The 22,402-nt window shown below is 48.5% G+C and overlaps 2 protein-coding genes across 2 annotated transcripts in view; one reads left to right on the plus strand and one right to left on the minus strand.

Annotated features, from left to right (window-relative positions):
* The first annotated feature begins 76 nt into the window (after positions 1–76).
* herc3 (HECT and RLD domain containing E3 ubiquitin protein ligase 3) lies at positions 77–19,589 on the plus strand. Its single transcript, XM_048999859.1, has 25 exons — positions 77–198; positions 3,268–3,559; positions 5,577–5,736; positions 5,827–5,903; positions 5,986–6,207; positions 6,488–6,579; positions 6,798–6,928; positions 7,270–7,421; positions 8,032–8,105; positions 8,838–8,962; positions 9,102–9,161; positions 10,081–10,192; positions 11,223–11,412; positions 11,519–11,682; positions 11,783–11,896; positions 12,265–12,288; positions 12,368–12,457; positions 12,618–12,788; positions 13,220–13,363; positions 13,667–13,833; positions 15,002–15,068; positions 15,291–15,373; positions 16,623–16,806; positions 17,399–17,501; positions 17,739–19,589. The coding sequence occupies exons 2-25, from the start codon at positions 3,337–3,339 to the stop codon at positions 17,945–17,947; spliced, it is 3,138 nt and encodes a 1,045-aa protein (XP_048855816.1). The 5' UTR covers positions 77–198; positions 3,268–3,336; the 3' UTR covers positions 17,948–19,589.
* A 153-nt stretch (positions 19,590–19,742) lies between these two features.
* LOC125723264 (protein FAM13A-like) overlaps positions 19,743–22,402 on the minus strand; it is a 21,079-nt gene continuing 18,419 nt past the window's right edge. The window contains exons 11-13 of the mRNA XM_048999705.1: positions 21,641–21,881; positions 21,400–21,501; positions 19,743–21,286 (exon numbers count right to left, since the gene is read on the minus strand). Coding sequence (XP_048855662.1) covers positions 21,163–21,286; positions 21,400–21,501; positions 21,641–21,881 — 467 coding nt within the window. The 3' untranslated portion in view covers positions 19,743–21,162. The remainder of the gene's footprint in view (positions 21,287–21,399; positions 21,502–21,640; positions 21,882–22,402) is intronic.

Raw genomic sequence — 22,402 nt, forward strand, 5'->3', positions numbered from 1 at the left:
TGACAATGACGGTGATGATGATGCGGATAATGAACGGCAGTCCCCCCCCGCTCCTCCCCCTTCCCGGCCCCGCGCGCACCTCTGCCGGATACCTGTGACGGACATGTCACGTGACCAGTGACGCGCGCCGATAATCTGCATCGCTACTTCCTTGTTATCGTCGAGCTTGACCAGCGATCCGGGAGTCCAAATGCACAGGTACGGACTATAGGATTTCGCTGCCGGTTTTAATGCTTTATTTATCCTATCCTCGGGCCATAGCTGGTTACGGATTGATGTGGCTTTTGGCCTCTCTCTGGGGAAACTGGCCCGGAGCGAGGGGGGACCGCGACGCCCGAGAAGCTTTGGGCTGCCCGGAGATGGATCTGCCTGGGTGTTATCGCCGTGTTAGAGACGGTCGCCTTCTTGCGTTCAGCCAGTTCCCTGTCGGCTTGGCTGTACTCCCGTGGGTCTCTTTTGGTCAATGCAGACTAAGTGGCTCCCGCCCCTCTTCCACTGGAGGAGCGAGTCTGCCGGTGGCGAGTCCGTCTCCCAGGTCCTGGGTAACGGCGTTAGCTTGTTAGCCAGAGCCGCGAAACGGGCACCCCCGGTTAGCCCGTCGCATCGGCCCGGCCGCCGACAGTCCAGTTTAGTTTACTTTAGTGTACTTTGGTTAACTTACTGCTGTAAAATGGCACCGTTAGCCGGCTGGTTAGTCTTCCTGTCCGTGTCTCCGCTTAACGCCCCTGTTATCTTGGAGGGTAGCCGGATACCTACCTTGGGAAATGCCTTAATATTTCCTAAAAGACTAAACTAAAGAGACTAATTACCTCATGAATAACTAACTGGGAGATTGTGCTTTATTTAGCCGGGAGTCCTATTTGTGTGCTGATCTGGTTGTCATTACCTTCTTTCGTGTCTACTTGCATGCATAATTTTTAATTCGTCGGTTTACAATCCCTGAACGTATCTGAAAATGTGCAAGGATGCTCTGTAAAACAGACTCGTTGTGCTTTGAAACGTCGGGCAGACGGTGTTTTTGATTTACTAAAATACAGAGTTTTATACGAAGCTGACTTGTGTTTCGTATCAGTATTTTTAACTGTCCTTCTGTCCGTATTTATTAATGTAGTGAGAACTTCGAGTACCCCCATATACCCGTGATAAATGCTGTTCAGCCTTGGTTATCTCCTCTGGAGGAACTGTTATTTTCAGATGTGGTTTATGTACAGAAACAGAAAAGAATGGCATCAGATCCAAGGTCGTCATCGCGAAAACCAACAGTGAAAATCAGCTGATTTAAAGACGCCAGTTGGTGAAAGAATGAAACTGGAAGTATAATGTAATATAACCTACAGTGCGAATGACGAACTAGAGTTGTGGAAGGAAACAAACTTTTCATTTTCGTTTTGTCACTGCCTGAATAGTGGCGTTTTAAAAGTGGATTTCATCTCTCTTGCTAAACAGCCCTGAAGATGCTGATGTCCTGCCCAAGGGCTGCAGTGTGGCGAAAGTTATCGGCTGGAAATGAGCAGCGATCAATTTTGGATCATTTTGAATATGATCCGATTTACCACAAAAATCAGCTTATTTTTAAAGGCAGCTAACCAGACTGAGGTTATTTAGTTTGTATATTGGTGTGTCTGTCTATCCATCCATCCATCTATCTGTCTTTACACAGTTGTTTATCTGTGTGATTCTCACCACGGTTTCTGCACCGCGTAATCGACGGGCACATTATAGATAGTGAAAGGCATTAGGCCCTACATCAATTTTGTGAAACAAACATTTGTCGTTAAATTGCAAAAAAATACGATTCCCAGACAAGCAAAATGTTTTCCGTATTTTTTTTTTTTTTTTTTTTAGCAATTTCACCTATATACATTTTTATTAGGCATATCGTATGTGGAATATTATCATTCTGATCCATCGATTTTAACGGGAATAAGAATCAACTTAACATTACCCCTTTTTCAGTTGCTTCCGAGTGATAGGAGAGAGAAACGATCCGGAAGGTCAGCCTTACAGACCGGAGTTTTTTCCGTTTTTGTAGGAGATCCAGGGGCGTAGATTTGCGTAGGGACCAGTGTTGTGCGTCTACCGTTTGTGTTTAGAGGGGCGGGGGGTGTGGGGTTTGACTCCTATGGTTCATGGTATATCTATCCTATGGTATATCTTGATGGTTGAAGCCAGATTTGCAAATGATGGAGTCCTTTGCTAAAAGAGAAGCGTTCTATTCTTCCCATGCCTCTGTGATGTTTGATGTATTTAGTAACCATGTCTAACCAATTTTAAATCTAATGAAATTTTCAGTGCTGTTGTAACCCTGATCAGCTCAAAGGTCCTTCTGCGGTGGCCCTGATGTCAGTCTGGTTTGCTGTGGAGTTGAGCACAGCTTGCGACTTCGTGGCTTAAACTCTAATTAGCACATGCCAGTCTTCTCTGCTCTATCTAGACCCTCGCCTGCTGCGGTAGTCTGACAGACATCTCTGCCAGAAAAACGTTGCACTGTTACGTTAGGCTTATTTAAACGCTTGGTGAAGATGGCCTTCTGGGACTGCAGGAAAGTGAACAAATATATGGTTTTCGTGATGTAGACTTTTTATATTTGAGTGTCGTTGCTGTGTTAGGAGAAAATTCAGCAATCAGGAGGAGGACTTCAGAAAAAAATTATTGTATGTTGGGATGTTGTATGTTGTGCAATAAAGGCTGTTCTATTCTAAAATGGATATTGGTAGTTTGATACTGAAGTAAGTGTGATCTGAAGCTTGGAGTGTTTTACCGCCAGCCATGCGGGGGTTGACTCTTGGCCGCATACTTATCTCAGTACTGGAGCTCGGAGCTGCCGTGTGGTGACCTGCGATCAGCCGGGGAGTGTCTTGAGCTGTGGGTTAATCAGTGGGGCTTTTTTTTTAAAAAAAAAATATTATAAATGTGGTGTGGTTTTGTGCTCAATTATTTGTGGAGGGGGGCCGCTAATCACGTGCCAGTGCGCAGTCAGCAGGCCTGCTGTCAGATGCCCAGTGCTGGCTGCCCCACAGCGGCAACTCTCGCCCAGAGCTGTGGCTGAAGTTAATGATTAACCTCGAGGGGAGCGGCAGTGACCCCTCAGCCTGCCTTCACAGCATTCTGCTAAGTGGCTTGTTGAGTTTCAGAACCAGAAGAGAAACTTTAGTATTAGGTGTTTTTATGCCCCCCACAAATCTCCTTGCAGTTTTTATTTTCTCCTTCTATGTAGTTATGAGTCATCTGATATAGCTGTAATTCCTCCCTCCCTCCCTCCTTTAGGCCTACTGTCTGCCCTAAAGAGAGTGGACCAGGCGTCCAAGCTTAAGGCCTCCCCAGCCCTGAGCGACCATGCTGTGCTGGGGCAGCACGGTGGCGGGCCAGCTGGGCCTGGGCGACTCGGGGCCCATGATTCCCGAGCCATGCTGCTGTCGGGCCTTTTTTGGCCGCGGCCTAAGAGAGGTGGCCTGCGGAGGGAGCCACTCGCTGTTCCTGTTGCAAGACGGCAGCGTCTACACCTGCGGCTCAAACAGCTGCGGCCAGCTGGGTCACGGGAAGGCCAGCGGCATCCCAGGTACGTCCGCCCCCGAAAATAAACCTCGCTTCCCGTACCGGGGCGCTGATTAGTTGCAAATGGCAGCCCAAGGAAAACGAATGTAAATAAAACCAGATATGTTACTGGCCCTCAGCCAAATAGAAGTATCTGCTTATGGGCTACTGATAAAGAAACCACGTGAATTGTGAATAGCTATTTGTGGAATGACAGTTTTTTTAGGGCTTAGGATGCTTTCGTTAAACACAGAGAGGTGTGACTTTTGTCTAAGATAAAGTAAAAGCTGCCAGGGGTAATTCTCCTGCATTTGCACCTTTCTTCCCAGTGTCACCGTGCAGGATCCGTTTCATGTACATAGTTAAACTGTGGAGCTTGTCTTAACTACAGCTGTAACCTGTGTACCTACGCCTGGATGATAGCATTGGTTCATTGCACTATCCCTGGAGCTGTGACCATGTTTGCCGACCCCCATGGTACTCTGGGATATCGTGGGGTACTTTTGGGACATTCCACTCTCTTCATTAATTTAGACATTAGCTGTAGAAGAGGGCACGCGTGATGAGGTGAACAAGAATCACCAGAATCACAGATTAGGTATTTTGGTGAAAATCCACAAATGAAATGGTCAGTTATACACTGTATGGACAAAAGTATTTGGAAACATAGAATTGGTATACATATCAAGATATTTTGGACAATTCTGTGCTACCAACTTTGTGGGACGAGTTTGGGGAAGGAAGGACCTTTTCTGTCCCAGCATGACTGTGCCCCAGTGCACAAAGCAATAATGTCCATAAAGACATGGCTGGGTGAGTTTGGTGTGGAAGAATTTCACTGGCTGCACAGAGCCCTGACCTCAGTCCCATCGATCACCAGGCCTTCACATCCAACATTCCGGATAAATGGGCAAAAAATTCCCACAGACACATTAAAGTCTCGTGGAAAGCCTTCCCAGAAGAGTGGCAGCTGTTATAGCTGCAAAGGGGGGACCAACACCATACTGATGCCTATGGATTAAGAATGGGATATGATGAAAGTTCCTGTAGATGTAATGGCCAGGCGTCCCAATACTTTTGTCCATATAGCAGAGGAGGGGACTTGAGTCACAAATTTGATGACTTTTGACTAGACTCTGCAAAACTGATGGAAAGACTTGGACTCGACTTGGAATTGAGTGTGGTGACTTGAGACTTGGACCAGACTTGAAACCTATGACTCGAAGACTTGAGGTTATAGTCCCACCTCTGTACATGATATCGTTAATTCTATAATATCTGTGTATATTAATTTTCTGCTTTCTGCGTTTTCAACTGGCTGAGTCTCCTGTCATAGTTTGTTAGAAAGATGCATCGCTCCCTGCATATTGAAGGACATAACTGACATGACTGTGCGAGGACAACTGTTGAGTAGATATTCTTTCAACCTGTGTCTACCTTTAAAGAACATAATCGATGACATACTGTGGCGGGTTTTTGCTGCAGCAAGGTAAAACAAAACGGACATAGGTAGGAACTCAAGTTACATACTTACAACTCGACTTGGACTTGTCACAAGTTTGATTTGACTTGGACTTGTCACAAGTTTGATTTGACTTGGACTTGTCACAAGTTTGATTTGACTTGGACTTGTCACAAGTTTGATTTGACTTGTGACTTGACAGCAAAAAAAAAAAAGACTGACTTAGGCAAATGACTCAAGTCTTGACTCGGACTGCAATGCTTGGACTATAAAGACTTTGAATTGAACTCGCCAAGGAATGACTTGTTTCCATCCCTGCCATATAGTGTATGTCTGAGTGTATATGTGCTATGTCAGAAGTTTCCTTAGGACTAACCAGTAGTTTCAGTGTCATGTTTAAGTATTCGTTTGGTAGTTGAGATGACCTGTTTAACCCACGGCTGTAAGATTCTGTATTTAGACATAATCAGAGTATGAACTTGTTTAGGTAGCTGGCCAGGTGAGCTGTGACGCCCCCTGCTGGTGTGCATATGATGGTTTCGCGGTGCTGACGCCCCCCCCCCCCCCACCCACTTTTCAGAGCTGGTCGGGGCTCTGGATGCACAGAAGATCGCGGCAGTGTCCTGTGGGCGCTCCCACTCGGTCGCCGTGAACGACCAGGGCCAGGTGTTCGCCTGGGGGGCGGGTGGTGGGGGCCAGCTGGGCCTGGGCACTACGGAGGAGGCTGTCAGAGTCCCCAGGTGGGTCCATGTCCTGCACCTGCTCACAGAAGGATGGCATGAAGCGAGATGTTTGACCCCCTGGCTCTCTCTCTTCCTTTGGTCACCTAGGTTGGTCAGGAAGTTGTGTGAACATCGCATCTCCCAGATCATGTGTGGCAACCAGCACTGTATTGCACTTTCTAAAGGTAATGACCTAAATGTCAGCTTTCTCTGTTCCTAAATGATGGTGCTTTGTCAAAGCTGACTTTTGACCCCATTCCTGCTCAGACGGCCAGCTCTTTACATGGGGTCAGAATTCCAGCGGTCAGCTGGGTTTGGGAAAGGCTCACCCAAGCACGCCATCGCCGTTGCCCCTCAAATCCCTGTCGGGCATCCCCCTGGCCCACGTTGCCGCTGGAGGGGACCACAGTTTTGCCCTGTCCCTCTCTGGGGCTGTCTTTGGCTGGGGCAGGAACAACGCTGGGCAGCTGGGACTCAATGATGAACAAGGTAGGTAGGATTAGGGTTAACGTTGCATGCGCCAAGAAATTGTTATAATAAAGCCACAAAGCTACTCTTAACAGATAGTGGTAGTTTAGTATACAGATAAAAGACTGGAAGGTTGGTAGTTTATATCCATTGGTGCTATGTGCACTAAACTCGAATCGCCTCATATTCTTAGTAAAAATATTCCCCGATCAAGTTCCTTGTTTGTACAGTCATCGTACCTCGGTGTGCTTTCATGCTAAGTTGAACATGTGGCTTTGTGTTTCCCGTGATCATTTCCAAGACCGCGCCGTTCCCTGTCATATCAAATTCCTGCGGTCGCAGAAGGTGGTGTTCATCAGCTGCGGAGATGAGCACACGGCCGCCTTGACGAAGGTACGCCACCCACGCTCTCGTTAGCGTGATGTCAGCTTGCGGTGTTGCTGTCTTGGTTTGCTCACCCGGCGAAGTTCCTGTGTATCACATGTTCCCAAAGCTTTGTTGAGGTTCGGGCCTGCAATCCATCTTCGTCCCATTTGTCCACTTGCTTTCATGACTGCCTTGACGGAGCTCTGCCAAAGATTACACATGAACCGCTGCCCCCTCCTCAACAGGACGGGGGTCTTTTTACTTTCGGGGATGGCTCGCAAGGGCAGTTGGGCCACGATTCCACCAACAACGAAGTCCTCCCCAGACGGGTCCTGGAGCTGATGGGAAGCGAGGTGTCGCAGATCGCCTGCGGAAGGTGCGTGACGACTGACTGCGCTGGGCGCACACTCCTCTCCTCTGCTCTGTTTAGAAGGACGTTTTTCGTATTGTATATCAGAAACATGAACCCCCATTTAACCACAACCCTACTTTATCACACCAGCTACTTCACTAACGCTAGCCGAGCCCTGAGGAAGCTGGGCAGGTTTTTAATGCAGCCGCTATCACAAAGCACTACAGCACGGCGACTCTCGAGTGCGAAATCTCTTACCATTTCCCTGTTTGCATGGGTCTGCGTTGGCAGCATGATTACCCGGTTGTTGTAGCTTGGCGCCGCCTTGTTTTTCATCTCCGGCTGTCATCCGTGTTCCTTTCCAGACACCACACCCTGGCTTTCGTGCCTTCTTCTGGCGTGGTCTACGCATTCGGCTGCAACACCAAGGGCCAGCTGGGCACAGGAACCAGGGCCAACACCAGCAGCCCGCTGCCCATTAAAAGCAGTCTCTTCCATAGGGGATCCCCCACGACAGGTGACCTTTGCACTGTTCTCCTCGTTTTATGTTGGGATAGCTGTTGGGTGCGGCCGATTTTCTCAAGTCTAGGCAACGAATAAGCAGAGATGACGATGGTCTGGTTTGTATCCAACCCATTACATGCAGGGACCCTCGATTTCAATGTAACTTGCAATTGAAGTCAAAATATATGCCCGACACTTTCCTTGCCTGAATTCCGGAATCCCGGGCTCAGCTCTTTCGTCGACATCTCCAGGAATTTTCTATTACTGTGGGACCGTTGACAGAATGGAGGCTCTGTGTATGGATGAAAAGCATATGCAGGCTTTTTTTTTGATGAGCTTTTGCATGTTGAGACAAGTCTCACATTGAGTATGAACAGGCACAAGGGGTTTGATCTGTTCCTTTAAAAAAGATACGTGTTTGAAATTTTATTTGCTCAGTACGAGTCGAGTGTGATATGCATTAGAATGCACTTTGTGGTATTGATCTGTTGTGTTTACTATTGTAAGTGGATTTAATGTATAACTAAACTATTAAAGTTTGCCCTGAATACTACTGACACATGCCCTGTTTTCAAACATGTGTGTGTTTACTAAATTTGCTGTCCACCTGTTTCTTGCTGCAGAATCTGGAATTTATGCCGTTTTCAAAATTCATTGTGGAGGAGACCATAACTTTTTATTGTACTCCAACCAGGAGGTAAGTTTCACTTGCAGAAGGTGCCGGAACACACTGTGCCATTCTCTGGTTTGGTGACATTCCAGCGGCGTCCTGTTTGTAGGAGCTGTCGGGCTCCTTTGGGATGGCCGAGCGTGAGCAGAGCGTTCAGACGCGGGGCAGAAACGTTCCGGTGGCGGGGAGCTGGATTTAGCCCAGAATCATGGGCTGAACCAGTGGTAGATAAAAGCCGATCACACATTAAATCTAAGCTAAGATCTGCATGTGGTTTGAAGTTCCTGCGTTCTGCGATGCAAACTAAAATCAGGAATGAATATGGTCCATCGTACGGTAAAACGGAGGAGTGTGGATAGAAAGGCGAGTTGCGATTGAAGTAGATTCCTTCCTAATTGTAGATCCCTGGCTGTTTGCTCCTTGAGGTTACTGGGCTGGTGAATTTGAGTGCAGTTGCACATCTACGTCACACGGTGGTGCTGTCGTTCAAGCAGTAAGGCTGCAAAGACTACCATTACATGGTATTGTAAAGCAGGCCTTTTGTAGGTCGTTCTGTGGTCGGTCTGATGCTTTCCGGGACTGTGTTTCTGTTAAGACGTTCTGTGTTTTTTTGTGGCTAGCTGTCAGCCACACCGTGAGTGCTGAGAGCGTTCTAATTACATCCTCACTGGCGATGCCAGTGCTGGTCTGTCGCAGAGCGGCTGTGTACGGTTCTCGCTCCATCAGCACATCACGCCTCCGCTCCTCTCTTCCCCACAGAGCTGTGTGCCCCCCGAGGACTATCGTGTTATCAGCGCCACCAAAAGCATCTCGATCATTAATCACGAAAGCCTAAACGCATGGAGGACAAAGCTGGTGGACAGCACGGACTCCAGTATCACCAAGTAAACATTTAATCTCCATTACGAAGCCTTGACTTGTAATGCTACAGCATCGTTCTGCTGCTGTTGACTTTCTCTGTAAGACAATGAAGTTTGTTCCACTTCTCTCGCGTGCAGTAATGTTCCCATATTTACTTTCTAGCGACATCATTCTTCTCCTTTCTTCAGCTGCTTGCTGGAATGCCAGTTTCCTGGACGAGAGGTCAGAATCTCAGTGGTTCATAGCCATCGTTTGTTTTTGTTTTTCTTTGATTTCGTCCTTACTGGTTGGAAATGGGCGTTTGGTGGATTTTGGAGTGTGAATGCCGTTGCCTGAATGTTGTTGAGGGTCCATTTTATTTACTTTTTATATTCTTTAAGGAAGTTGTTTTGTTGAATTTTCATTTGATTTTACTGCTGCCCCCATAAAAAATATTTGACAGCATAATGCATGTCAAAAGTGCCATTAGTGGCTGATATCTAAAAGCATCAAAGTAGATACTTTTAATTAACGTATTAAAATTAAGAATAACCAGTGGTCCGGTTCGCCCTCGGGTGATGTGCGGCAACAGAGCTAGCCAATGAGCTCCCGTGTGATCATATGATGATAATGACAGACCAAATTACATTAAACACAATATTCATTTAATAAATATAATTTACAGGCCAAGTTCGGTTTATTTCCGTGACATTGCAAGTAAGATTGGTATGTTCTGCAGGAGTGGTAGGGAGGTGGCCTTGGGAGAGAATTGCTTGTTTTCATGTAATAGTGCTCATATTCAAGAAACTGATAAACGGGCCATATTTGCATGATGAATTATGGCTACCTAAGAGTGCTATCAGCAGCCTCTGGAACATTCTGTGAATGGTGTTTGTCCTTCATACCCTTCGGTCATTGTTAGGCTCTACTCCATTTCATCACAGGAGGATATGAGGACCTTCTGATCAGTATGACCTTATGGACTAGAGAAGTCCTTACATGTTCGGTCAGAGTTTCTTCCTTTCTCAACACTTATTTGACTTAAAAGAGTGTGAGGTGGTTCCCTTTGAATCTCTTTGAACTGTCTAGAGAGTTACTGTTCCTTTCCAAGCCCCACCCCCCACAGTAATTGTAATGACAGACTCCGTTTCTCACCCACCAGTGACGATGGACACTTCAAGACCAACCCAAAGGTCCCCGGCATTGATCTGACCTCGGTCAGGCTGTTCTTCGAGACGCTCATGAAGCCAGCGTTTTCCAGGCTGCTGGAGCAGGTACGTCTCCTCTGTCTGTTTGGCAGGCCTCCCTAGAGCAGGTACGTCTCCCCTGTCTGTTTGGCAGGCCTTCCTAGAGCAGGTACGTCTCCCCTGTCTGTTTGGCAGGCCTCCCTAGAGCAGGTATGTCTCCCCTGTCTGTTTGGCAGGCCTCCCTAGAGCAGGTACGTCTCCCCTGTCTGTTTGGCAGGCCTCCCTAGAGCCGGTACGTCTCCCCTGTCTGTTTGGCAGGCCTCCCTAGAGCCGGTACGTCTCCCCTGTCTGTTTGGCAGGCCTCCCTAGAGCAGGTACGTCTCCCCTGTCTGTTTGGCAGGCCTCCCTAGAGCAGGTACGTCTCCCCTGTCTGTTTAGCAGGCCTCCCTAGAGCAGGTACGTCTCCTCTGTCTGTTTGGCAGGCCTCCCTCACACCCAGGCCAGGGGGATTCTCCAGTCAAATGCAGCTGGAAACATCTGCCACCAATTTTTTTCCCCTCCATTTGCCGATGCATCAGATCTTCCAAAACGGAGTCATTTCCAGTGTGCATAGTTTTGACGGATGACCTGGTGCTGCCATTTTAGTGCGTGCTCCACCAGCTCTACTAGCTGTCTGCTTTGGCTCTAAGTTGCTCCCACGCATGCAGAATTGGACTGCAGAGTTCAGCTCGCAGGAGGATTAACTCGTGGCCAAACAGTGCTGCGGTTTGACTGGGCTTTTAATGGAGAACAGCCATTACGATGACTCATGTGTTCTGAATCTGTACATAGATGGAACCAAAGTGAAGTCAATGTTCCCTTCCACGTTCTTGGAGTCTTGGGGACAGTGGTGTGCAGACCACACCCTGCCATTTGCCGTCCGGTGTGTCTGTTATTATTATGATCTGTTTGCCTCTGTCTGAAGACATTGTCATTAATGGATGTCCAACTTGGTTCTGTTTGGGAAAGATACTGCAGTCATGTTCGTCTCCCAAAAGTCCCAATATCGTCTTTTAGGACGTTCCATAAATGTGATGAGACCCCAGCAATGACACCGGTTTCTGTGCCGCCCCATCAGGCCACCAAGAGCTTCGAGAGCTTCCTGATCCCTCAGCTGCCGTGCTCTCCGCCGGACGTGGAGGCCATGCGGATCTATCTGATTCTTTTCGAATGTCCTGCGCTCCAGGACTCCAAGTATTATATCACGCTGACCATTCCTCTGGCCATGGCGATATTACGGCTGGATGCCAATCCCAGTAAAGTCCTTGGTATGCCTTGCCTTCACATCTCAGTGTCTTGGGTTATTCCATCCGTCACAATCTTAGTTACTTCCTTATAGATACATTAAGAACCCCAACCTTGCCTGTCTTATAGATAACTGGTGGTCCCTGGTTGACTGCAGCGTATTCTCACGCCTGCTGGAGATGTACAAAAGCACGGTGGTTTACCTCCTGACGGGTGGCAAATCGCTCTTGATCCCAGTGTTCCTGGAAAGCTACATTAGCGCCACACTGAGGCTGCTGGAGAAGCTGCACAAGGTCCGGGAGGGACGCCAGCGTGAGATCTCTAGTCCGTAAAATTCGGCATCTACTTTTGGCTCTGCGTGAATGAAATCCTGAATTGAACCTTGCGTTCCAGGTGAACCTGAAAGCCCAGCACGTGGAGTACAATCGGTTCTATATCCCTGACATCACGAGTCTAGTGGACATCCAGGAAGACTACCTCAAGTGGTTTCTGAGTAAACCAGAAATGGTAAGTCTTGGCGGCCTCCGGTGTGATCAGTCGTAGATACCAGCCGTGCTGTAGAATCTGGCTCCTAGGATTCCGGGCTGAAACGGCCTACAGAAGGAGGGATAATGCATGCAGTAGCTGCTGGCGCCTCCATTGAATTTTGGCAGGCAAGCTCGTCTGGGATGAGGCTGTGCTTCATGCTGTTTTGTAGGCATCGTGCTGGGGGGCCCGCAGAGATGTATCGCTCCAGCCAGTATCTGACAAGAGTATGAAGCAACACCTCAAAGTCTTGGTTCCCATATGAAAGTGGACTCAAGGGCAAATGAATTATTTTCACTGAATGAAATTATGCAACTCACATTTTCCTGTTTTTTTTTTTTTTTTAACAGAAAATGACGTCACCCACCGTACAGGTAAGATAGGGAACAAGATGTGCCGTAACTGTAGCAGCTTGAAAAAAACAGAACTGTCAACAAAGGCTTGTTGTTGCAGAGCTCGGTGACGCTGTGTGCCTACCCATTCATCCTGAACGCACAAGCTAAGACAACCATGCTGCAGACGGACGCCGAGCTGCAGATGCAGGCAAGCCGCTCGCCCTTTCTGGGACCTTGATTGGATGAGGGGGTTATGAATATGCACAGACGGACAACATGATTGGTCGGATGGGTTTATGGGTGGAGTCTTGGGGGTGAGTGACGTCCAATGGCTTTGGGCCTCACCGGTGCTGCTTCTGTGGGTCCAGATGGCGGTGAGCGGCGCCAACCTGCACAATGTCTTTATGCTGCTGACGCTGGAGCCGCTGCTGGCGCGGAACCCCTTCCTGGTGCTGCACGTGCGCCGTGGGCACTTGGTCAGCGACGCCCTGCGCGAGCTCGCCCTCTATTCCGACGTCGACCTCAAGAAACCGCTCAAGGTTGGTCAGGGCGCGTTCCTTCCTCTACTGAGCCGTCTGGTGCTGGTGGATCGATACGTGCCAGGGGAAATGAGAGAGCTTTTGGCTTTCACTTGTTGTCATAAGAGCTGGTGGGTGGTGGGGGTGGGGGGTTTGTGTGTAAAGAATCAAGTTTTGAAATCGGGGGGGGTTGGAGGCAAGGTGGAACCCATTGGGACCAATGCTGGACCCACTACCCACTACAGAAATGCTCCAGGACACTAGACACTGTTTCGGAAGACGTCACCCGGCTGTAGAAATGGCCGCTATTGGACTGTTATGAGAGTACTGAGGTTTTGAAAACTATCAGTTATCAAATCCTGTCGGTTCCTCCAAGGCATCCGCTCTGGATGGAGCCTGTCGACTAGGGCTTTTTGGGGACGCCTGTCTGACGGTGCCCGTGGCTCCCACAGGTTATTTTCGATGGTGAGGAGGCAGTGGATGCCGGCGGGGTGACCAAGGAGTTCTTCCTGTTGCTGCTGAAGGAGCTGATGGACCCCGTGTACGGCATGTTCACCCAGCACTCCGAGTCCAACCTGCTCTGGTTCTCCGACAAGGTGAGTCTGTGGTGGCGGCCGGCCAGGCCTCCAGAGGGAACGCCCAATGTCGTTCTTAGCTTTGTGAAAACCCTCGTACTGGATATTTTTGATGCCACACAATTAATCAAACTTCTGATTTTCATCAATGTAATAATCTCGCAGCTCGATGCTGGATGATAATTAGCTGAATCCTGTAGACAAAATCTTCCAGGTCCCCTTGACAGTTTTCCTAAATTCGGACACGGTATTGAGGCTGTGTCTGTCTACCAGTTCTCCTGTATCCCTTTGAAACATCCTGCCTCTTTTGAACCCTTCCCCCAGTGCTTTGTAGAGCACAACTGGTTCCATCTGATTGGCATTGTCTGCGGCCTGGCCATTTATAACTCCACGGTGGTGGACCTGCACTTTCCCCTGGTGCTCTACAAGAAGCTTCTGGACGTGGCTGCCACGCTGGAGGACCTGAAGGAGCTGTCACCAACAGAGGGCCGGTACGTTTGCCGCTTCCTCAGGAGCCGCCGTTCCCCAAGGATTCGGCGGTAGGTGTGGTGGTCAGGTGACCATCTGGAACTAGGTAATGGAGCCCACTGAGGTCTCATGAAGCTCCCCCTTATGGCCTGGTGCTGTCACTGACGCTCTTACTGCTCCTGGTTTGTCCACTAGGGGCTTTGCGCAGGGATAATGTAAAGTGTCTTGAGATAAAGTAATGTGAAAATGCACTACACAAATAACATTGAGGTGAAAGTGACTGAATGTGTTTGCTCGTGTTGTCTGGTGGTGATTCATTATGTCACTTGTACTGATGCTATGTTTGGAGTCTGCTTCAGATACTATTATGGGCAAATAAATTTCTTCTTAGTGGGAAACATGAGATGTTTTAGTCCAAGACTGCATTTTTTTAGTAATCTTCCTTTTTAGTAGCATGTAACTGGCTGTAACCATGACAAGACAGTGATTAATTGCTGGCAGGTGGCCTGCTGATGGAATGATCTGTTCTTATGTTGAGTAGTGTAGTCAAAGGGAAGCAATGCATTATGGGTAGGCCCTGCCCCTATATGGACTCACAGTCAGCCACTTATGCTCGTGTGATTATATTTCTGTAGCTGAATAAATAAATGTTGGACTTTGTAGTGCATCCTTTGCAACTTCCTATTCAAAATAATAGAACTCTGGGTTTCTGGGTTTAATAACGCTGTCCCGGGGGGGGGGGGGGGGGTGGCACGTTGAAGGCCCTCCAGGAGTGGGATGCTAACTGAGATATATCGGCACTTCCTGTGTTCAGTTCCGGAGGCAGTCGCCCGCTGCCATGTTATTAATAAGCACACATACCTACACCCCCCCAACCCACTGTGCTTTACATCTGTGAAATCTGTAACAGAGCCCCTTCACGTCTCATGAAGCGCCCCCTTGTGGCCTGGTGGTGTCACTGTAGCTCTTGTACTATGCAGGTCTGGTTCAACAATCATTCTGGAACTGGCACATCCCCCAAGAAATCTGCTGACTCATCACTCGCTGCGCTGGAGCCCGCTTGTGTGCTTGATGGGAAGAGCAGCCTGGACCGAGCCCTGATAGGCCCTGGGCAGCTGCGGATCTTTGTGATTCGTTGTTCTCTGCCAGAATGCCCTTACTGCAGTGTTTACCTATGTGTCTGTCCGATAGGAGTCTGCAACAGCTTCTCGATTACGAGGGGGATGACATCGAGGACACCTTCTGCCTCAACTTCGCAGTAAGTGGGATGAGGAGGGGCGTTGGGGGACCTGGTGTCTTGGCCACGAACCACTGATCTATATTCATGCCTCAGCAGTCCCTCTCGGCGCTGGAATCTGTCACGTCTATTTCGATGTAATCGTGAAGATCCGTGTCTTAACTGTGACTCAATCGCCGGGCAGCCCCCCCCCTGAAAATAGCTCCCATTGCACTTAGTGACCACCACCATCTCCCCCCTCAGATCACGAGAGAGCACTATGGCCTGACTGAGGTGAAGGAGCTGCTCCCTGGGGGAGAAGACATTGTGGTGCTGAAGTCCAACAGGTCTGTTCCACACTCCCCTTTCCTAACAGTAGGAGGCGCTGTCATCATCCAAACATACCTACATCTGCCTCTATGGTTTTATTTTTTTTTTTATGTGTGTGTGCTTTTTTTCCTGCTGTTTTCCCCCCCTTAACCACTAAATTATTGCAGTTATGTACTTGAATTAATAAATGGATGTAGGGCCTTTACAGATCTGTTGAAATATGAAGAGGATTTTTTGCATCTTTAGATGCCGTGTAGACAGATGGGGACTGTTTAAAAAAAAAAAAAACGTGCAAAAATACTCGTGTTGATTTTTACAGTCTGCCTTGGCGTCGGAATCAGATCCACAGGCAGAGACCCAGAAAAGGCGAGTCCTGCCAAGTCGAAGGCCTTTGTTTACTGGCAGGTTTACAAATCGGCCATTTTAAATGCAGCCTGTCGACTTTGGGGAGGAAAGACCTGCATTCGGCAGACAAAAGCATTGACTGAGCAGTCGATAGCCAGATCCGAGCCGGGCCAGCGGCCTGGTCTCAATGGGTTCGCTTTCCGGAGGGTAGGGGTTGCGCCCCGCCGGTGGGCCATGCCCGTTTCCTATTTCAAAGTCCGTGCAGTTTGGACCCTTTTTGGCACAGAGGAGCAAGCCGGGCCAATGACTGGGCTGTGTTTCCTGCCGCCGGGACAGATTCCTGTGCGGGGTGAGGACCCAGGCAGGGGGTGCGGTGCCCGCTGAGCCCCCCCAGTGCTCCTCGGGTTAGGTTATCTGGTCCGGGTGGGGCGGGGGGAGGATCATGTACACGGTGACGGAGCAAGGCAGATGTCTGGCCCCCTTCCAGCGCACATCACGTTGACGGTCCGCTTACGGAAAACACCAGGCTCCTCTTTCGGGGCCGGAATGTTTATTTTGCGTTGCTGTTTTTCTCCCGGAAAGAATAACGTTTGTCTGTGAAGGTCTTCTCCGATTTTTGTTGCCATTGTCATCACATCACAGCGTGCTTCAGGAGGGGGGCGGGGGGAGCTGAACCCGCGAGGAGTGTTGGGTGTTTGATTTTTACAGTATGAATAATAATAATAATAATTGTTATTATTTGGTGGGCCATTCCCAGTGTTTACTCTGTGCTTGGCCCGTTCGTGCAGTTTGTGTAACCAGGAGTCTGAAGTAAGCCTTGGATGTACAACAGCATGTACTTCTGAGAAGCGAGCCTGAAGCCTTCAGTAGGATTTAAATACCCACTGGACATCACCGTGCAATGTGTGGCTCCTCTTTCAGGGAGGAGTTCGTCATGGCCTACTTGCGCTACGTGTTCGACGACTCTGTGAAGGAGCTGTACAGCGCCTTTTCCAGCGGCTTCCTTAAAGTGTGCGGGGGCAAGGTGCTCTCGCTGTTCCAGCCCTCGGAGCTCATGGCCATGGTGGTGGGCAACAACAACTACGACTGGGAGGAGATGGAGAAGGTCAGAGCCGGGCCTCGCACACCGCCATGACGGATGCTGTGCTAGTTAGCTTTGGCTGAGCAAGAAATGCACATGGACGTCTGCTGTTACCTAATCCATAGCATTTATTGGGCGTTAGCCATTCTGCTGACCATGAGAACTAATCGTGTATTAGTAGGAGTGCTGAGTTTGGTTCAGCTGTGTGGTTGCAGGTTGCTCACCAGACAAGAGATGGTCTTGGTTCCCTAAAAGAAGAGAGAGATTTCCCACTCTCTCTTTGCTGGGGTTGTGGTGTGGCGACTGTGAGCTCTGTGCCTGTTTGCTCACTCCAGGCTTCCGCTGGGAAGATGTTTTCCCAGCAACCTCCACCAGATCCGGGTCCCTCTCCGCGGATACGTGGGACCATGTTTGCTCTTGATCGCTAAAGATTGCAGGAGGGCGCGGCCGAGTCTGAGTTTAATGACAGAGCCAAACTTTCATTGACTCGCAGCCTTGAGGAAGCGTGTGAGGCATGTAAAGCGATGCTGTGGCTGATTCAGGCCTTCTGAAAACAGCCCGGAGAGCGATACAGTGTCTCTCATTAATATCGTTGGTGGTTTTTTTTTTTTCCCAGAATGCTACTTACCGAGGGGAGTATTCAGCGACTCACCCTACAGTGAAAATGTTCTGGGAGGTCTTTCATGAATTTTCTCTGGAAAAGAAGAAACAGTTTTTATGTAAGTACCTGTCAGTCAGATGAATTTGTGTCCCTTTACATTTTGAGAATAAACGCTAGACGCTGCTGGGAAATTGATTCATGTGCCTGTTCCATGGTACAGTGCGGGTCCATTTAGTTGTGTAACGCTGGAGTAGATGTTTACAGCTGGTACAGAAAACCAGCCTCATTCTGCTGAGTTTGTGTTTTTTTTTTTTTAATGGCTATTTAATCTGAGAGAGTTTGTGTCGCCCCCTAGTGTTCCTGACGGGCAGCGACCGCATCCCCATCTATGGCATGCAGAGCCTGCGGATCGTCATCCAGTCCACGGCGGCCGAGGAGGACCACCTGCCCGTGGCACATACCTGCTACAACCTGCTGGACATGCCCCGCTACCAGACCAAAGACAGGCTGCGTCAGCGCCTCACACAGGCCGTCGAGCAGTACGAGGGCTTCAGCCTGGTGTGACGCCCCCCTCCGAACCTGCCATCCTTACTGCCGCTGCACTTTATCACTCTGTTTTAGGGTGGGGTCTGTCAATTGTTTACTGGAAGAACAATTAGGAGCAGGCCTAAGGATGAGTAAGATGTGGGATGCAGGTCTTCAGGTGACTCGAGCTGTTCCTTCTCCCGTTACCACGTGGACAACGGATTAATTTTTCTCTCGGTTTTCCTCGTGCATCCTGAAGATGTGTGGACTTGAAGTGAATTTTCAAGCCTGTTGCTGTACTCATGTTCCTCCCTCGTTCTCGCTCGATAACGAGCGGCTCGGGGCTCACGGCAGGACACGCGACCAGCTGTTTTTCTAGGCCGTCATCGCCAAGGCGAACGACCTGCTCCCCGCTTCCCGCGGTGCTGCCCTACAGTCTTTCCCACCCCCTGATCTCCACCCAGCCCCGCCGTGACACACAGTTAATCCTCCAGGCTATGGAACGCCGGCCCGCCTTACATTCCCGGCACATCGCGATCTGGCCGCCTTTTCTCTCCCAGCACCGCTTCCCGCTGCACATGCGGCAGTCAGGCCCGTGACCTGCGCATCCTGCCTCGACTTCGTTTTTACTTGCAGAGTCTTCGCCTCCGACGGCAAATTGCTGGACTCGAGGCATTTCTAGTGAGTGTGTGCGTGTGTGTGTGTGTCAGCGAGAGCATCCAGTGAGTGGGGTCTGCTCACAGCAATGGTGATTATTTTAATATCGCCCTGCCCTTCTCTCCTAATAAAAAGGGGTCAGCTTCGTAAGATAAATGCTTTGAGTTGGAGAAATGCTGTTTGTTGGATTGCCGTGTTTTTTATTTTTCGCAGTTTCTCCTTTTGCTCTGAATATTAAATCTTATGACCTGAAAAACACAGTAGCCATAATATTAAATACGATTATTAGCTTTTTGCTCCCAGGATTGAATGTCCTATGTATTGTAATGTTTTTTTTTAAATATATATCACATGACTATCCCTTCCACCTTGGCTGAACAAGAATTGGGGATGGAGTGAAGCTGAATCCTCACATTCAAAAGCAATAAGTAACAGCGCAGGGGCTGTGTCGCCGTCTGGACGTATCGGCGAAATCTTTGCAATGTTCGGTGAGCTGGGGCTCCAGCCCACCCCTCCCCTTGTCCTCCGGGACTGTGAATATATCCATTATATATATATAAAATGGTGCAGTTACTAAATATACCTACACAATCATGCTTGTATACACAGCCTCATTTTTTTTGGTTTGGCATTGCTGGTGGTTTGATGTAGGTTGCAAAAATGTGTTCCATATAGTGAAGGAAATGCTCTATTGCTGTATATGTTTGGCACAGCAGCTGCTGGTAGGTATTAGTGAATAAATATTCACCCTGTTCTGCCTCCTGAGAATGTTACGAGTTGTGTAGTGTTATGCATTACAGGTACATTTCTTTTTTTTTGGGGGGGTGGGGGTGTCAGTGTGTAAACAAGGGCTTCGGAATGGCTAGTCGTGGATTTTATGAAATATTTAATTTTATACCTTCTGAATGGAATATTTTCTTTAAAACCCCTTTTTCCACAGATTGCACCTGATTCCAAGGCTTTGATTTTTATGTTTATTTTAGGCCAAATATGCTGGTTTCATAAAAATAAAATGAATTGTGAACACGGAGTTTTTTTTTTTTTTGCAACAAACCGTAGTTAAGACAAGTCGGTCTGCCGCTGTCCTCTGCATTTGTATTGATGGAACAGCGTGGGAAGTTTCCCTCGACCAGAAATCTCACGCTCCTGGAATGTTCAAAACATACCAGGTGGCAAGTCAAGTAAAAATAGGTTCTTTATATAATATGTACAAAATACAAATACAATTATGTACTAAAATGTACACACCCATATTCATTCCACCAGTGTTCGCTTTCAGAAAAAGGTCCCACTGTTATTTTCCATCATTGGGGGAAGAAAAGTCCTTGCCCTGATGAGACAGGGGAAGCCAGCTGCAGTGCCCTTAGCAGTGCCCTTAGCAGTGCACTTCAGAACCATGGAGGCCACTGGAAAGGCCCAGACAGGATTATAGTTCAGCAGGAGGAAGACGAAAGGGGGGGGCGGGGCACAAGTATTGTGTCTATAGTATACAATCACTGTGCACACAACCTCTGCAGCAAGGATTCTGTGTCAACTGTAGAACACCAGTAACAGCACAGATTTAAACAGCATCGGCATGAGCTGGACATCAGCGGTACAGGTCAAGGGGCTCACGACAAATCAGCACATTTGCCTTGTTTTAGGAGGAGCCACTTCGTTGTCTTTGGCTGGTAACAGCAAGAAGCTACAGCTGTAATCGTACCTTACAAATGATCCTCTTTTCCTCAACATTTCTTTGCATAATCAGGCAGATAAAACAGACATGAATAAATAAGTGAAAAGGGCTGCGTTTTTTTTCCCAGCATTGCAGTAACTCGTGCTTAACGTACAGCTGGGACAATATGGCAGTAGATAAGGACTGAAATCTGGGTAGAGGACATAGCTACTTGGGTTCTGTACGCACGCACAAAACACCTGCACGCAAACACAAAATTCTGTCCCATATCCAAGAGTAACTGGCAAAATAACACACGGTGCAGAAATGCTGGTTTGTCCGGCTTGACAAGGGCAAGCCGTTAACAGCAGCAGACGTATAGTCAGACAAGCTCAGCGCACTGAGACTGCCTGCCCATTCTGTCCTTAACATTGAAAGGCCTGACACATGACACCCTCCCTGTGTCGTCTTCACCTGAAAATTCAGTCCGGAATTTGATTCTCAACGCTCTTAACACTAATCCACAGGTGTTTTAAGGTAACCCCCTGCCCCATCATCACTGCAGAAAAAATATGATTAAAATCCTCCCCACAGCTTGGTACCTTATACCAATAATCAAATGTAGGGTGTATATAATAAATAAATGAGTTATAAAATACATTTTTCTTAAGCAGTGTTATCAAAATGATTAGCGATTCCTTCAGAAAATATCTGGATACGTCTCAGGATTAAAAATCTCCAAAGTCCTGTTGGACAGGAACATGCTGGCTGCCTCGCCTTGAGAAACATGGTCCATGCTTCCTGCTCATTCCTTGGTTCTGGGGGGGGGGGAGCCCCAGAGGCCGCTGGATCCACGTGGGAAGTGTGAAGTCCCTGTCTTGAGCTTATGAGCTTATGGCTACAGTGTACTTGTGTCTGTGACTGCAGTCTTCTGCTCGTCATCCTAGATCACCTTGCCGGAGTCTCTTTTGCTGATGAGAACCTCAAGGAGCTTGAGCTTGGCCTTCACGTGCTTGTACTCACTGTACTCCTCAGCCAGAGGGGAGCGGTCTTCCTTCTGGACGCTTCTACAAGGATGCAGAGATCAGTCGTTGAGGTATGTAGCTGTACAGGCACAGATATAACCAGACAAAACAACAAAATCCTCATACAAAAACTATGGGGTAGATGTTCTCTTCACCTTCCATTTTGCCGGAAAAACTGATCTTCAAAATCCCGGAGGTTCTTGCGCAGACGCTTCTTCTCCTCCCGTGCCTCCTGCAGCTGCTCCATGAGCTCCTGCCTATGTGCGAGAGAGAGAGAGAGGGCCGTAAGGACTCTGTGCGATTCCACAGTAACCTGCAGACAAGTTGAGCCGTTATCGATTTTAACTCGTCGTGGATCAGTCTCCCTAACCCTAGCACAAGTAGCCAGTCACATACATGGTGGCAGAGTGAAGGTTGGAGAGACGCATGTCAGCGCTGCCCTTGGAGGGAGACAGCTCATCCACGGGGGAAACGAAGCCATCAGCCTCCTCTTCTAGGTGCTCCAGGAACCCAAGCATGCTGAAGTCCGGTTTGGCTGTGACCGAAAGCTGGTTCTTGGCTTCGCCATCTTCCTCAGACCCGTCCTCCTCCTCCTGGAAGACAGGGGGGCAGGGAAATAGTTTAACGGAGGGAAAAACTCAGGGTCACGTATGAGGCCAGCCACCATTGCTAGAGTTGAGTAGGTGTGGGACGATTGAGCAGCGTCCCCCGCTGAAGGTTAGGAAGAGGACAGAGTTCATAGCAATGCGTGTTTCCAGCAGCTAAAACACTAGTCATTAGTCCTATTTTTAAGTTTCCTTAGCAGCTGATTTCTGTTTTTCCACCAAGTAGCATCACCTGCAGAATCACAGAGCTGCTTACATCCGAATTAACGACGACGCAGCTTTTCCCAAGTGCCATTCACTTTGGGGTTGTGATTTTCGATTTAATCCACTTCGTTTAATTTGAGTCTGTGTGTACCACAGCCAATCTCTGAAATTCACACAGGAACACACCAAAACCACCGAGCAGGTGAAAGGAATATCTCTCTAGTTTGATCACAAATCACTACCTCTACATAGAGGCTTTGTGTGGCTAATCAGCTACTAATTTGAGTAGTACAGGTGCTAGGGGGTAGGGATGGGTGGTTAGGCTACAAGTTGTAGAGATGGGATAGTA

Source organism: Brienomyrus brachyistius, unplaced genomic scaffold (genome assembly GCF_023856365.1).
Source record: "Brienomyrus brachyistius isolate T26 unplaced genomic scaffold, BBRACH_0.4 scaffold47, whole genome shotgun sequence".
In the NCBI taxonomy this organism is placed as follows: Eukaryota; Metazoa; Chordata; class Actinopteri; order Osteoglossiformes; family Mormyridae; genus Brienomyrus; species Brienomyrus brachyistius.